At 25.2% G+C, this 13,287-nt stretch overlaps 1 protein-coding gene across 2 annotated transcripts; it reads left to right on the forward strand.

Annotated features, from left to right (window-relative positions):
- The first annotated feature begins 255 nt into the window (after positions 1-255).
- LOC126850116 (short-chain dehydrogenase/reductase family 16C member 6-like) lies at positions 256-12,751 on the forward strand. Of its 2 annotated transcripts, XM_050592804.1 has the most exons (9): positions 256-426; positions 2,102-2,180; positions 2,823-3,262; positions 6,236-6,360; positions 7,162-7,272; positions 10,108-10,269; positions 10,507-10,589; positions 10,697-10,813; positions 10,872-12,751. In XM_050592804.1, exons 3-9 carry the CDS (start codon positions 3,034-3,036, stop codon positions 11,068-11,070), a joined length of 1,026 nt encoding a protein of 341 aa, XP_050448761.1. In that variant the 5' UTR covers positions 256-426; positions 2,102-2,180; positions 2,823-3,033; the 3' UTR covers positions 11,071-12,751. The 2 variants fall into 2 exon arrangements, with proteins under 2 accessions (XP_050448761.1, XP_050448760.1); XM_050592803.1 differs by lacking the exon at positions 2,102-2,180.
- The last annotated feature ends 536 nt before the right edge of the window (positions 12,752-13,287 follow it).

The following is a 13,287-nucleotide window of genomic DNA, read 5'->3' on the forward strand; positions in this document are numbered from 1 at the left end:
TTTTCATTATAATCTCAAGATGTTATGTGACGTCAATACAAATATAAAAATTAATTAGTTATTTTGTAAATCAGTTATTGTGTAGCAATATAATAGCGATGTACGATAATACAATTAATGTACATATGCTAGATCCTGAAGGTATATATAATACCCATACATACACATGCGCACGATTTGCAAGGAGATACTCTCGCTTCGTTCGGCGCTTCGACGATCGGTCTGAAGTGAATGCGCGACCGAAGCAACACGTTCCATTTAGTATACCAACGACCATAGTGCCGGGAGGGCTTGCTTTTACGTCTTGTTTCACTGTATAAATTCCACATATTCATATGCGCGTGCGAGAATTAATAGATATTTCTTTGATAGTTTTTGTACTTCTATTTATGCAAATGTGACTTTGCATGCATTTATTATCAATAGGTAAGAATATGTGCCATTAGAATTATTATTTTGAATTAAATCTCACATAATTTGATTTTTACATTTAATTGTTTGATCATGATTATAATTCTTAGAATAGAAAGAGTACAATGAATTTTTTTATCCAGACAAAGCTAGATTTATTTAATAAAATATTTAATAAAATATATATATATATATATATATATATATATATATATATACATTAAATATAATATATAGACGAAAATCTCTTGTTATATATAACTACGCGACAATTATAATTATTATATGTTTATTACTTTAGATTGCAATTCTCTTTTTTATAATATAATTATAAATATAATTATAGAAATTAAAATCATAAAAAAAAATTAGTTCGTAAATTCGATAATTTATAACTAGGAAAATATAACACGGAAAATACTGTAGCATTGAAAATAAGAAATTTTTATAATAAAAGTCAATTAATTTTACACGATTGGCTTAACGATTATGATTTGCCATTTTAACAGAAAAAAAATTTGTGGTTTACTATCTTCATAACATGTGAAGAATGTGAATATATTCCGCATACGTGATGCGACTCAAAATAGTTAATCTTCAAGAAATCAATTTTTGCAATCTTTTCCACTTTCTGCATTTACAACTTGTAAAAGAAAAACTTTTAACAATTTTGTTTTATAACATCTTGCATAAAGTCTCAGAAATATCAGAAATATATTTTGTTTAGTTAATTTGATTATATTTATCTTTTAGTAAATATATTATATTTAATGATCAATTACATATGGTTAATTAAACTTTAAATTAAAATTCTATCAAAGGCTAAAAAAAAACATTAATTTTAAATTAAAATTAATTTTAAGTTAATAAAAAAATTTTATTTTCGTCAAACGTTATCTATGTATGTATACATATAATAACGAATAATAACAAAGTGCGCATAATTTAACGGAAAACGAATAAAAATGTGTTGTGCAATAAAAATAAAAAAAAATTAATAAATATCCGTGAATAACGCGAAATAATTTTCACAAACACATACATTTATATCTTTATCATTATTCATTCATCATTCTGTTTTTAGCATCGTCAACATCATAAATGATAAATACATTTATATAAGAAAGTTTTTAATTTTTATCTTTTAAAATATCAATATATATGTATCTATATCTTGACGTTACATATATTAATAGTAGTTCGAAGAATATGGTGTATAAAATATGGTGTTTTTTTCAATCGAGTAAATTTTGCGTATATTAAAATTAAAAAGTTAAAATAAATTAATATAACAAAATTAAAATAAAAAATAAATATTATTAAAATCTGAATTTTTCTGTAGAGAAGAAAAATTTGCTTATTTTTAATCAAATTTTTTAGTATTATTTTTTAAATTATTTTCCTTTGTGTAACATTTTGAGAAAGAACTTATTTTTGATAAATAGATAAAACACTTTTTCATCAATAAAAACGATGCATTTTAATATGCATAAAGTAAGATTTTAGGAAAAAAAATTATTTTTATTAATTGTACTGAAGTAATCTATTATTATATTACTGTGAAATATCTATTTTTAACATATAATACATGCCTAGACAGTCAAGTATGATTAATTATATTGAGCGAACTAATGCACTCTATGTGTTGTTATTTTATTTTTTATACGTTTGCTGTATAATATCGAAATAGAACGAATTATTAAACGCAACAAACGAGAGTTTATACAAGCAATTAGAAAGATTTTGGGAGCAAGTGATCAGCGATACTGGTACGTTATATTATTAACGTGACAATAATTGATGCCATTGTGACGGCAGTAATACAAATATAATGATTCTCATTTGTTATTGCACATATTTTTCTTTAAACAATAAAGTTAATTATAGCTTATTATCAATAAAATAGTTAAAATATGAAACTGTTGTATATTTACAAAAAGACAGCATATAACTCTTATATTGGACTTATGTATATGTAATGAAAGCACTAAAATGCTCAACATTACTGATTGATTGATTCAATGTCGAGGAAATTACATAAAGCGTTTAAATCATTATTATTAATAGTATATGGAGGGTGTTAAAACATTTAAATATAAAATATTATATATATTAATTTTCCTCAAATTAATATATGTATTAAAAATATTTTTTAAATATACATTATACATACAATATAATTATAAAATATAAAAAATATGAAAACATTTTTTTCTAAAATACATTATATAAAAATCAATATAATAATAAATAATATATAGACTCGGAACTATCGTTATATGTTCTTTAGCCATTTAAAAAAAAATCTTAAATATTGTATTATACGCACACAATTAACGTAATTTATTCTTCATTAAAATAATTGCAAACATATTATCATAAAGATAATAATTCATGTTTTTATGTTTCAGATACGTGCTTTAGATAATGAATATTCAGCACGATCATCGGTTTTTATTTTCTGAATCTTAAGGCAACTTTTATGTAACGTTAAAACGTCACAATTCAAGAGATGATAATCTGAGTGATCAATCATTCACAGATAAGCTGTATAGAGAGTTTGATAAAGAGCTCTCAAGTTGAATTTATACGACATTATACACGCACATAGAATACAGTATCATGACGTATTTACGTTCAATCGGAGAAGTGATTTGCTTCCTATTCTTGTCTATTGTTGCAATATTGAAGAGCATTATCAGATCATTTATTCCCAAAAGATATAGGATGAAAAGCATAGATGGCGAAATCGCTCTCGTGACAGGAGGTGGCGGTGGATTAGGCAGACTTCTCTCCCTCAGGCTAGCCAACCTGGGTGCCATTGTCATCGTTTGGGATATAAATGAAAGCGGTGAGATTAAAAAATGAACTAGTAAATAAGAAAAGTTCTTAAATTTTATATCTCTAATTTGTAACAAATTGCAAGATCAAAGTCTATACATTTGATACGTCGCATAATATAAAGCACACACACACACATACACATTATATAGATTCGAGAATCAAAGATATATTTATAAAATTATTAAATATCGTATGTAAACGCTTGACAAAATCATAGATTGCAATAATTTTGCGAGAAAGTTACTCGGATCAAATTATTATTCCATTTTCCGTTTTTCAAATGCTCAATAAAGTTAAAATTTAGAATATTATAAATGCTATCTAAAAATTTATTGTATACTTTATATAAAATTATAACAAGTTAAAGTAATATATATTATACTTAAATAGATTGTAAATAATTCAAAATTGTATTATTTGTAATTTTGTTATTGATAATATCGCTTGAATAAAAAATCATTTCACGTATATGTGCATGCGTAATGTCGAAATTGTATAAATGAAGGCCATGAAATTGAAAGCGTTTAGGAAGTATTGATGATTAATAGAAACTGAGCAGTAAAGATGTGATTGAAGGCTTCACTATAAATACAAGGTCAATTGAACTGCCAAATTTCATGGTCACTACGAAACGTGGGCAGATTATTAAAGACATTTAATGCCTTTTAGGTATTATCATCATGATTTGTAAAATTTTTAATTCACAGACACACTTGCAGAATATGCACAGAAAAGAAATATAAGAAGTAGCAGAATGGATAAATAAATATGCATAAAAGAGAACTCAGAGCTCCAATAATCTTGACCTTGACATATACTACCAAGGCCGTTATTCTGAGTAACCTTCGAAAGATTTTTATTGTTGCTTATTATTTATTATTAATTTTTAATTCTTTGACATTTATTAATGATAAATCTTCTATTGGAAGCCATTAAAAAATAAGGACATAATCAAATATTAAAGTTCGAGAAAGTTGAGAAAAATGATATAAAAACTTCGATAAAAAAATGTATAAAGATAAAAGAGAGACACTTACCAAGCGATTACAAATGAAATAAGAAATGGTAGGTGAATGGAAAGGCTTAAAAAACACACACGTCATAATGTTACTGGTATAATGACAAGATGTTATGTACAAACATACAACATCGGCAATTATTTCACGTATATAGTGGGAAAATAATTCATAGAAAAAGCGATATGAGGAAAAAATTTTTTATGTATATTTGATAATCTTTGATAAAAGACAGATAGATCAAATCTCATCAAGAACAAAAGCTATTATTATTTTAACTAAAACCCTTTATTATCATGTGAGATTTCTGTATAATCATTTTTATTGTCTATATAATTATTTATTTTATTTTTTTTTAAGCACTGCTACAACAGTAGATCGCTTTACATAGAATCAATTTTTTTTTTATTTCATGAATATTTTAAAAGTAACACGTTAAATTTTTTGGTGTTAATTATAAATGATGCTTAATATGCTTAATATGCTTAATAAATATGCTTAATATAATAATTATAATATTGTAATATTGGACTTTAAATATGTACACACTTTGTCATGTGTGCAATTGCGTATTGAAACTATTATATTTAACTTTCGTATTTAATTTTAAGCACTTCAAAGTCAATTAAATTGCTCTTTAAACAAAAATAATTTTTTCTCTTCTTAAACATTTATTTTAATAAAAAATAATGTTTATATACACATTTTGATAAAAAAAGTGTTACAATATTCAAGGTCTATGGATATAATTGATCTGCTGAATAAGGTTTGCAAACCGGTTAAGCGTTATAAAAGTCAGATATCAAGCGAATATCATGATCTAGAAGAGAGTACTTGTACTGTGCATGTATGAATATATTATTTCAAATCATCACGAATTAGCATAATATTAAAAACACACACACACACACACACACACACACACACACACACACACACACATATATGTTAATTTAACTTTCTCTTTTATCTTTAGTATTCTCGCAATTTTCAAAACAGAGATGCATTGCAAATTTATTTATTAACATACAAATAAATATTTTTTACTTTTTTTATTTTTGTATTTTAAATATAAACAAAACATCTCTTAATAGAGAAAGAGAGAAAGAGAGAGAGAGAGAGATGCATATATTTTAAATATTATTGAGAGAAATCGATTGTAGAAGAGTGAAAGTATTATGGGAAATGATTGTATTAGCATTTTTTATTTAATAAATGTGTGTGAAGAGAACAGTTTGCTATTGAGGCGAGCAATCAGACAATGAAAAAGGAGGTAAAAATGAAACTTTCCATGTACAAATTTTTGCATATATATATATATATATATATATATATATATATTAATACTAAATTTTACACATGTTATATAAGGATAATAATATATTTGTGCTTTTCTAATGAGCTTATGATGGAATACTTAATCAATTATAAAAAAATATTAATATCAATATTATTATAAAGAAATGTATTAAATTTGATTATTAAATAGATATTACATTATTTTTTAAAACAATTGCAAAAACTATTAATTTTCACAAAATTTTATAAATAATCATTACTGTAAATTTTATTTATGATTTTATGTATAGAATATTATTATTTTTTAATATTAGATGTAATTGTTGTATTTATGTAATATATAATTAAAAATGTTTGAGATGTATTGATATTCTTTATAAATTAAGATATTGTTCATAGATCCGCGCGCGCGTACTGTAACAATAGAACACATCTAAATTAATAAGAAAGTAACGAGAGATGTGATTTTGTGAGAGATATTAAAACTGCCTTTCTCTTTTCTTTTTACAATATAATTTGCGATCTAAAATGTTAGTGTTTTATTTATATTTTACAATTATATATTTTTTTCGCATTTTTCGAGCACAGTAAATACAATATACAGTTATTGTTCTTAAAATATTTCAAATAAAGCGCAAAACTGCAATTAATAATTTCTGTTTTAGGCATTGAAGAAACCATTAAACTGGTCCGGGCGATCGGAGGCACATGTTACGGTTACGTCTGTGATTTATGCGATCGAGAGGATGTATATAAAAAAGCTAAAATCATCGAGGAAGAAATAGGCAAGGTAACAACATCAATTAACAAAACATATATAAAAATATATATAAATGTATACATGGATAATAGTATTGTATCTATCTTTATATATCTATGATTCAGCATCAAAAAGATGTATAAAAAATATATGATATATCTCTATATATTTATTCATTAATAAATAATACGTAAAAATTGATACTTTTTCATTTATGTACAATATTGGTAAAAATTAAACTTACCGAGATTATATAAATTTTTTAAACCATAATTGTAAAAGAAAAAGACATTAACAGTACGACAGTCTAAATTCTTTTCTCTTGTTTAAAACTTGCCTATTATTGTAATTTTATATAATTCAATAAAGATCATCAATTTTCTTCTCTTTATTATATATTTTTTAATTTTTGATGCAAAATATAAGAGTTATCTACAACATATATATTAACCTTGGCGATCTAGATAGATCGAAAATATGGAATAAAAAAATGTTTTCTTAAAAGATAAATGGTTCGCGGTTTGATAAGCGTCATTCGTCAACGAGTACTTCTCTGTGGATGACATTATGAAAGTTTATGTTTATGTTATTTCATAACATTGAGATATGTTAGGCTGATATGTGAGTTTGACTTGTTTTAAAAACTGCGAGAAAAGAAATCTTTTGGTGATTTTATCCGTGCTCTTTATTCAATGATAATATTATATTATATAATTCTTTGTTTTTTGCTTTCAACTTTTATAGTATATTACTTTTATTTTGTTACACAGAAAATAATAATTATTTACTTTGTTTACTCTAAGCAGGGATTAATAATTTTTATGTTTTTAGGTAACGATACTTATTAATAATGCGGGCATTGTTACGGGAACGAAATTACTCGATACTCCGGACAAACTTATTATCAGAACGATGGATGTTAACATCATGAGCCATTTTTGGGTAAATAAAAATTATTTGAAGTTAATCTCCATTTTAAAGTTTAAATGTGTATTATATTGCTTCTATATTTTAACACTAAAAAGATTAAACATTGACTTTGCTTTTTCTTTAAACTTTTTAAAATATGTAGAAATACGTATATTAAGTGTGTGAAAAATATTAACAATTTAAAAATATTTTACGGCGAAAAAGACATTCAAAATCGAAATATCGTTCAGACGTTGTAAAAAGTAGTTTCGCATGTTCTCAACTCTCTTGCTCTAGGTTTTGTAATAAGATTTTGCAATCTCGATTTCGAAATGATACATGACACAACTGCGATATCATGAACGATGATATTTTGACTTATCCAGCTTGCTGCAAGTTTGAGAGATTTTGATTTAAATTGAAGAATCTTGAATAATTTAAAAATAAATTGTCATTCATTGCGAAAAACACACATACACACATATCGCGAAGAATCAGTAGTGAGAGGCATACCGTTTCGTTCCTTCTATTTGTTGCCGCTGATCAGGTGCAAAAACCGGTCAGATAGGTGCAAGCGATTTTGTAGTATGTTGTAGTCTTATTGCGACATTACATACATCAACGGTGTGCTTGCCAAACACAAATAATTCCTTAATTTAAATTCCTTAATGGGCAATATGCTTGCAAATTTTTATTTGCTTTAAATTTTTGGTAAAATATAATTTAATTGATTTTACTCTTATATATTTTGTCTAGAATGTCTCTGTAGAATAAAATAATTTTGTCATAATAACATATTTCTATTACACGAGATAATGTGATATTGCTTTCGATGATTTGTTCATATTTTTGTACATTACTTTTATTGAGATTCATAAATCTGCAGATATATAAAATATAAAACAAATTGTTCTATTATATTAAAACTAACATTTTATATAACATTTTGTCTAAACTTTGTTACACAAGAACAAATTAAAAATGGTTAAGTATAAGATTAGGTATAAAACAATGTAAAATGAAAAAATTAAAAGGGAGAAATAGAGCAATGTTAATGCGAATTACGGAAAAATGATTGCACATGAATAAGGGTATTTCAATATGTATATAAGATATGTACAAAAATTATACACAATACATACATACACACATCACACACCATACGCACACATACACTATATATATGTATGACGAGTTCTCATAAGCATCTACATCATCACATTGACGATTAAAATTTTGAAAGTTATTAGCGTTTTTTATCGTAATTTTTTTATTTATTTAAAATTTTTTTCTTAATAAAAGAAAAATTGTATGAGGTCTCTAATGCCAGTATTGTATTTTTTTGCAATAAAAAAGAAAAAATATATAGCATATTGCATTTTATTACATATAACAATCTTCGCAAATAATTTAAAAAAATTACACCTTAATTAAATTAACAACGATATTATTAATAAGTTTTTAATAATTTTTAATCATTTTAACTCTCTTAAGATTTGTAATTGATGATAAAATAAATAATTATAGTTTTTTATTTCCATTAAATGTAATAAAAAATCGATGTGTGTATGTATGAATAGAGACAATATCTTAGATTCAAATCGATTTCTAATTTCTTGTTTTATAGATTTCTAATTCGATTTTATTCTTAAAATCAAAAAGGAAGGGAAATTAAAATAAATATTTACATAAATTAAGTAAGTGAAAAAAATAAAATTTATAAGACGAAAAGATTGATAAAAAAAGATTGTGTGTATGAATAAAGACAAAACATATTCAGCATAATAAGGCAAACGTAAAAGTGGGTTAACAACATCGTGAAGGAAACTTCGTGCGGCAGTAATAGTAGACTTTTACATCTCGATGTCATGGTCATTTCGATTGGATCTTGTGCCATCTACTTTCCAATGCTCTTCTCCATGTTACTGGCGATTCCATTCACTCATATCTCATGCTCATATGTTATTGTGCAAATTTCAATGAGTTTATGTATTACTGTTTTTATCTTTTTAACCAAATGTAATTTTAACCGCACAGTGATTTAAAGAATCTGAATCTTTTGAAAATTTTTAATTTTTTTATAAAAATAAATTTTACAACTTACAATTAGAAATCTTTTGAAAATTTTTGATTTTTTATAAAAATAAATTTTACAACTTACAATTAGAAACATTATTTAAAATACAAAGAAGAAAATTAAATATTTACAAGCTTTTTAATAAAAAAAAAATTTATACACAGTGTAATTTTAATTGTGAATAGAATTCATTGTTATTTAAAATTCTTTTTTTATCTAAATTTATTACATCAATTTTCATTTTGTAATCATTTTTTCATCTTTTTTATTATTTAAAAACTTGTTTTATATCTCTAGATTGTGATAATAATGATAACAGAGAAAAAGAGAGAAACAATTGTAGTCAGGTAAAGATTGTGCATGCTTACCTGGATATCTGATGCACGTGCTTTGTCTCTAAACATTCGCGCATCATATTAGTTATTATTTAAAAAATAGTAACGCTGTCTTAAATAGGAAAAATGTGATTAACAGTTTATAGTTTGACACATAACAAAATAAGATTAGAAGATTAATCGATCTATAAACTATCAGTCATATTTTTCCGCTGCTTTATGACATGATTTTTGGAATGACTATCAGTCATGATGCACAAATATTTAGAGATTAAACATCAAATATTTATGCAATTTCATATGGAAAGATATTTTTATATCATCTGTACATACATTAATATTACCATTATACTTAGTGTTATTTCTTTGATAAAGAATCTGGGTAAACTAAAAATAGGTGGCTTACTATAATTGTTATAATTAAAATAATAATATTTTTCTATAATGCATTTTTAGACCGTTAAAGCTTTTCTTCCAACGATGTTAGAGAATAATAAAGGACATATCGTGAGCGTGGCGAGTTTGGCCGGGCAATGTGGAGTTCCCAAATTGGTAGATTATTGTACATCTAAATTTGCGGCTATGGGATTTGACGAGGCTCTTCGCATAGAACTTGAGGTAACTACAATTCGTTCATTGACAACCTATGAGAAGTCGAAGTCCTGCAAATCTATTCTGTAACTTTTAACACATGAGTTATAATTATAACGCATACGTGTTACAGAACTTATAACTATGTAAAGAAATGCATTATAGTTATAACCATGCGCTAAAAGTCACGGAAATAAGCCTTTAACCTGGTTTGAATATTGTTAAACTAATTGATCAATTATTTTATATTCTCTTTTATTATAGTATGAAGGATACGATATTAATACAACGGTTGTATGCCCTTACTTTATTCGTAGTACCGGTATGTTCGACGACGTTCAATCAAGGTAAATAATATCTAATTATTTAAAATATTTGATTGAATAAATATATTTTACGCATAAATGTATTTGATGCAATTAATTTAAGAAGTTATGTTTGAAATATAATGTAGATATATTCCAACTCTGAGTCCAAACACCGTAGCTGACAAGATCATAACAGCAATGAGATGCAACGAGAAATATGCCATTATTCCAAGCTATTTGCAAATTTTGTTAGCTTTAAAGTGGTAAGTATTTTTTTTTAATTATTGCGCACATGGACCAAACTATATATTTGAAATGCAGGATATTTCCTTGGCCGTGTTCCGCCATGCTGCTTCGTGGATTAGTCAAAGATGTTTCACCGGTCCATGTAGATGACGAGTCATATGCAACTGCAGCTACAATTGTAAACAAAGAAACATGTATTGTTTCATCATCAAAGGATGAAAAAACTATCCATCAATTGACCAGACGTATCTCCAGCTCCGAAAGAAAACCTTAAAACCTTTTTCGTTTTGCTCTGGTTTTAATATTGATTTAAGATATTTTTTTGAAAATGCACTTTGATTTTATGTGGTATTAATGATGGCCTTCAATTTTTTGTATCTTGATCTTACAAGTTACAAAATATACTTTAGCTGTCAGAAAATAAGTAAATATAGCGATTGATTGATTTAATGCAAACGTAGAAAACTTCCACGTTTAAATGATGCTTTCATATTGATTAAGAAAAATAGATGAATAATATATTGTAAAAATGTGATACTGAATCTATAAATAATGTTAGTATTAGATATATAAAATAATATAGTCAAATGTTCGTTTTCTTAACATCTTAATATTTTAATATTTTTTCCTGCGCTACGTCACTATTTCACATATGTCATACGTGACACCATAAAGTGAGAAAACGAGTAAAAGAACAAACTGTTCCTAATTTCTTAACTATATATAGTGCAATCAACGCACAACAACGTGTTTACACATATGCATTAAATCTGTTTGTTTTATTCGCACTCTTTAAAATTTTTTGCAATTGATACGAGATAAATATACATATATTCATTAAAAAAAGAAGCGGAGAGAGAAAGAGCGAAGAATCTAAGAATAAAAAAAGCAAATAAAACGAACAGTCCTAATGCAATTCGAATTAAGCAGATTTATTAAGATTAAGAAAGTTATTTCGTTTTGATATGTTAAGAATATGAAAGTTCGACTGTATTAGAGCGAGAATATCTAATTTGATATTAATACATATAAAATTGCAGAAGCATCATACTTGTATATCAAAATGTCTAACAATTCTATATTTGTAAAGATCATTACTCTTATTAGTTACTGTCTTATCTATGTAGAAAATATTTGCATTATAAAAATGAATATATTTTTGTATGCAAATGTAAATATTACGAATGACATATAATGCACGGCTTCTCAGTTCTCCAAAGTATAGTTTTAAGTGATAAATTATGTAATATCATATGCTACGTTGATATAAAGGCATTAAAAGAATGTAACATAAGTAAAGTTCATACTATATTAATAATATATAAATGTAAATCTTAACAAATATTTAGAATATATGACTTAATAGAGGGAAATTCAGGAATATATACATACATGTGTGTGTGTGTGTGTGTGTGTGTGTGTGTGTGTGTGTGTGTGTGTGTGTGTGTGTGGTGTGTGTGTGTGTGTGTGTGTGTATGTGTGTGTGTGTGTGTGTGTGTGTGTGTGTGTGTGTGTGTGTGTGTGTGTGTATTTGTGTGTGGATGTGTACAAAATGATATTAAAACTATTTAAAAATATATATTGAAAAATATTTTTAAATAACAGTTTTTATCAGCATATGGAACAATATAAAAACCGATATGAAAATATTTGGCTTTTATCTTGTAGTAACCATTGTAAATAAATATTTTTAAGTAAATAATAGTAAATGAACTTTTTCGCATATAATCCCTATTTTTTTACGGGACATATTTTTTTCTTTGAAAACAACTAGATTTAAAGACAAATTTTAATTATAAAAAGTTAATTAAGCTTTATATACAGTGTGCCATAGCTTATTGCAAATATAAAAGAATAATTAAAATTCACGTTATATATGTTATATTGTATAACATTTTTGTACTTTATAACATGAGATATGTAATAAACTGTATACTTATTTTTCTAAATTTGCCTGATATATTAAATGTGTAAAATTTGAGGAAATATATCGTTGAAATACATTGTTTTTTGCTTTTCTTGATAATTATGATCAATCCTTTTTCTATTGTACATATTTTTTGTACACATAATTTTTTTTAACGAATTTATTATTTATTAGTTAAATTAAAATATAATTGACACGCGATAATTCTTCAAAATCGTGTAATTCTTTGAGTATTTTCTGTATATATATATATATATATATATATATATATATATATATATATATATATATAGTATAATTTCTCATGCGTAAACAGATTAACAATACAAAAAGTTAGTTTTCATTGTTTTCTGTTTTGCGACATGTGTGTGTATGTGTGTATTATATAGTATGTGTTAAAAGCTTTATATTTTTTTACGAATGTTTTCATATAATAAACTTTTTGAAATAAAAGAAAAATAATAACTGATATATATTATATCATAAAATATAATTTTTTTATATATGATGTTAACCCAGACAACCAAGCGTGGTTATTCGTATTGAACCATCAATTTGTCAATT

The sequence above is a fragment of the Cataglyphis hispanica genome, chromosome 5 (assembly GCF_021464435.1).
Source record: "Cataglyphis hispanica isolate Lineage 1 chromosome 5, ULB_Chis1_1.0, whole genome shotgun sequence".
Lineage (NCBI taxonomy): Eukaryota > Metazoa > Arthropoda > Insecta > Hymenoptera > Formicidae > Cataglyphis > Cataglyphis hispanica.

Coding starts and splice junctions, on each gene's coding strand:
- LOC126850116 (XM_050592804.1), top strand. CDS start 3,034: ATGACGTATTTACGTTCAATCGGAGAAGTGATTTGCTTCCTATTCTTG. Junction 6,361..7,161: donor TCGAGGAAGAAATAGGCAAG/GTAACAACATCA, acceptor TTATGTTTTTAG/GTAACGATACTTATTAATAA. Junction 7,273..10,107: donor ACATCATGAGCCATTTTTGG/GTAAATAAAAAT, acceptor ATGCATTTTTAG/ACCGTTAAAGCTTTTCTTCC.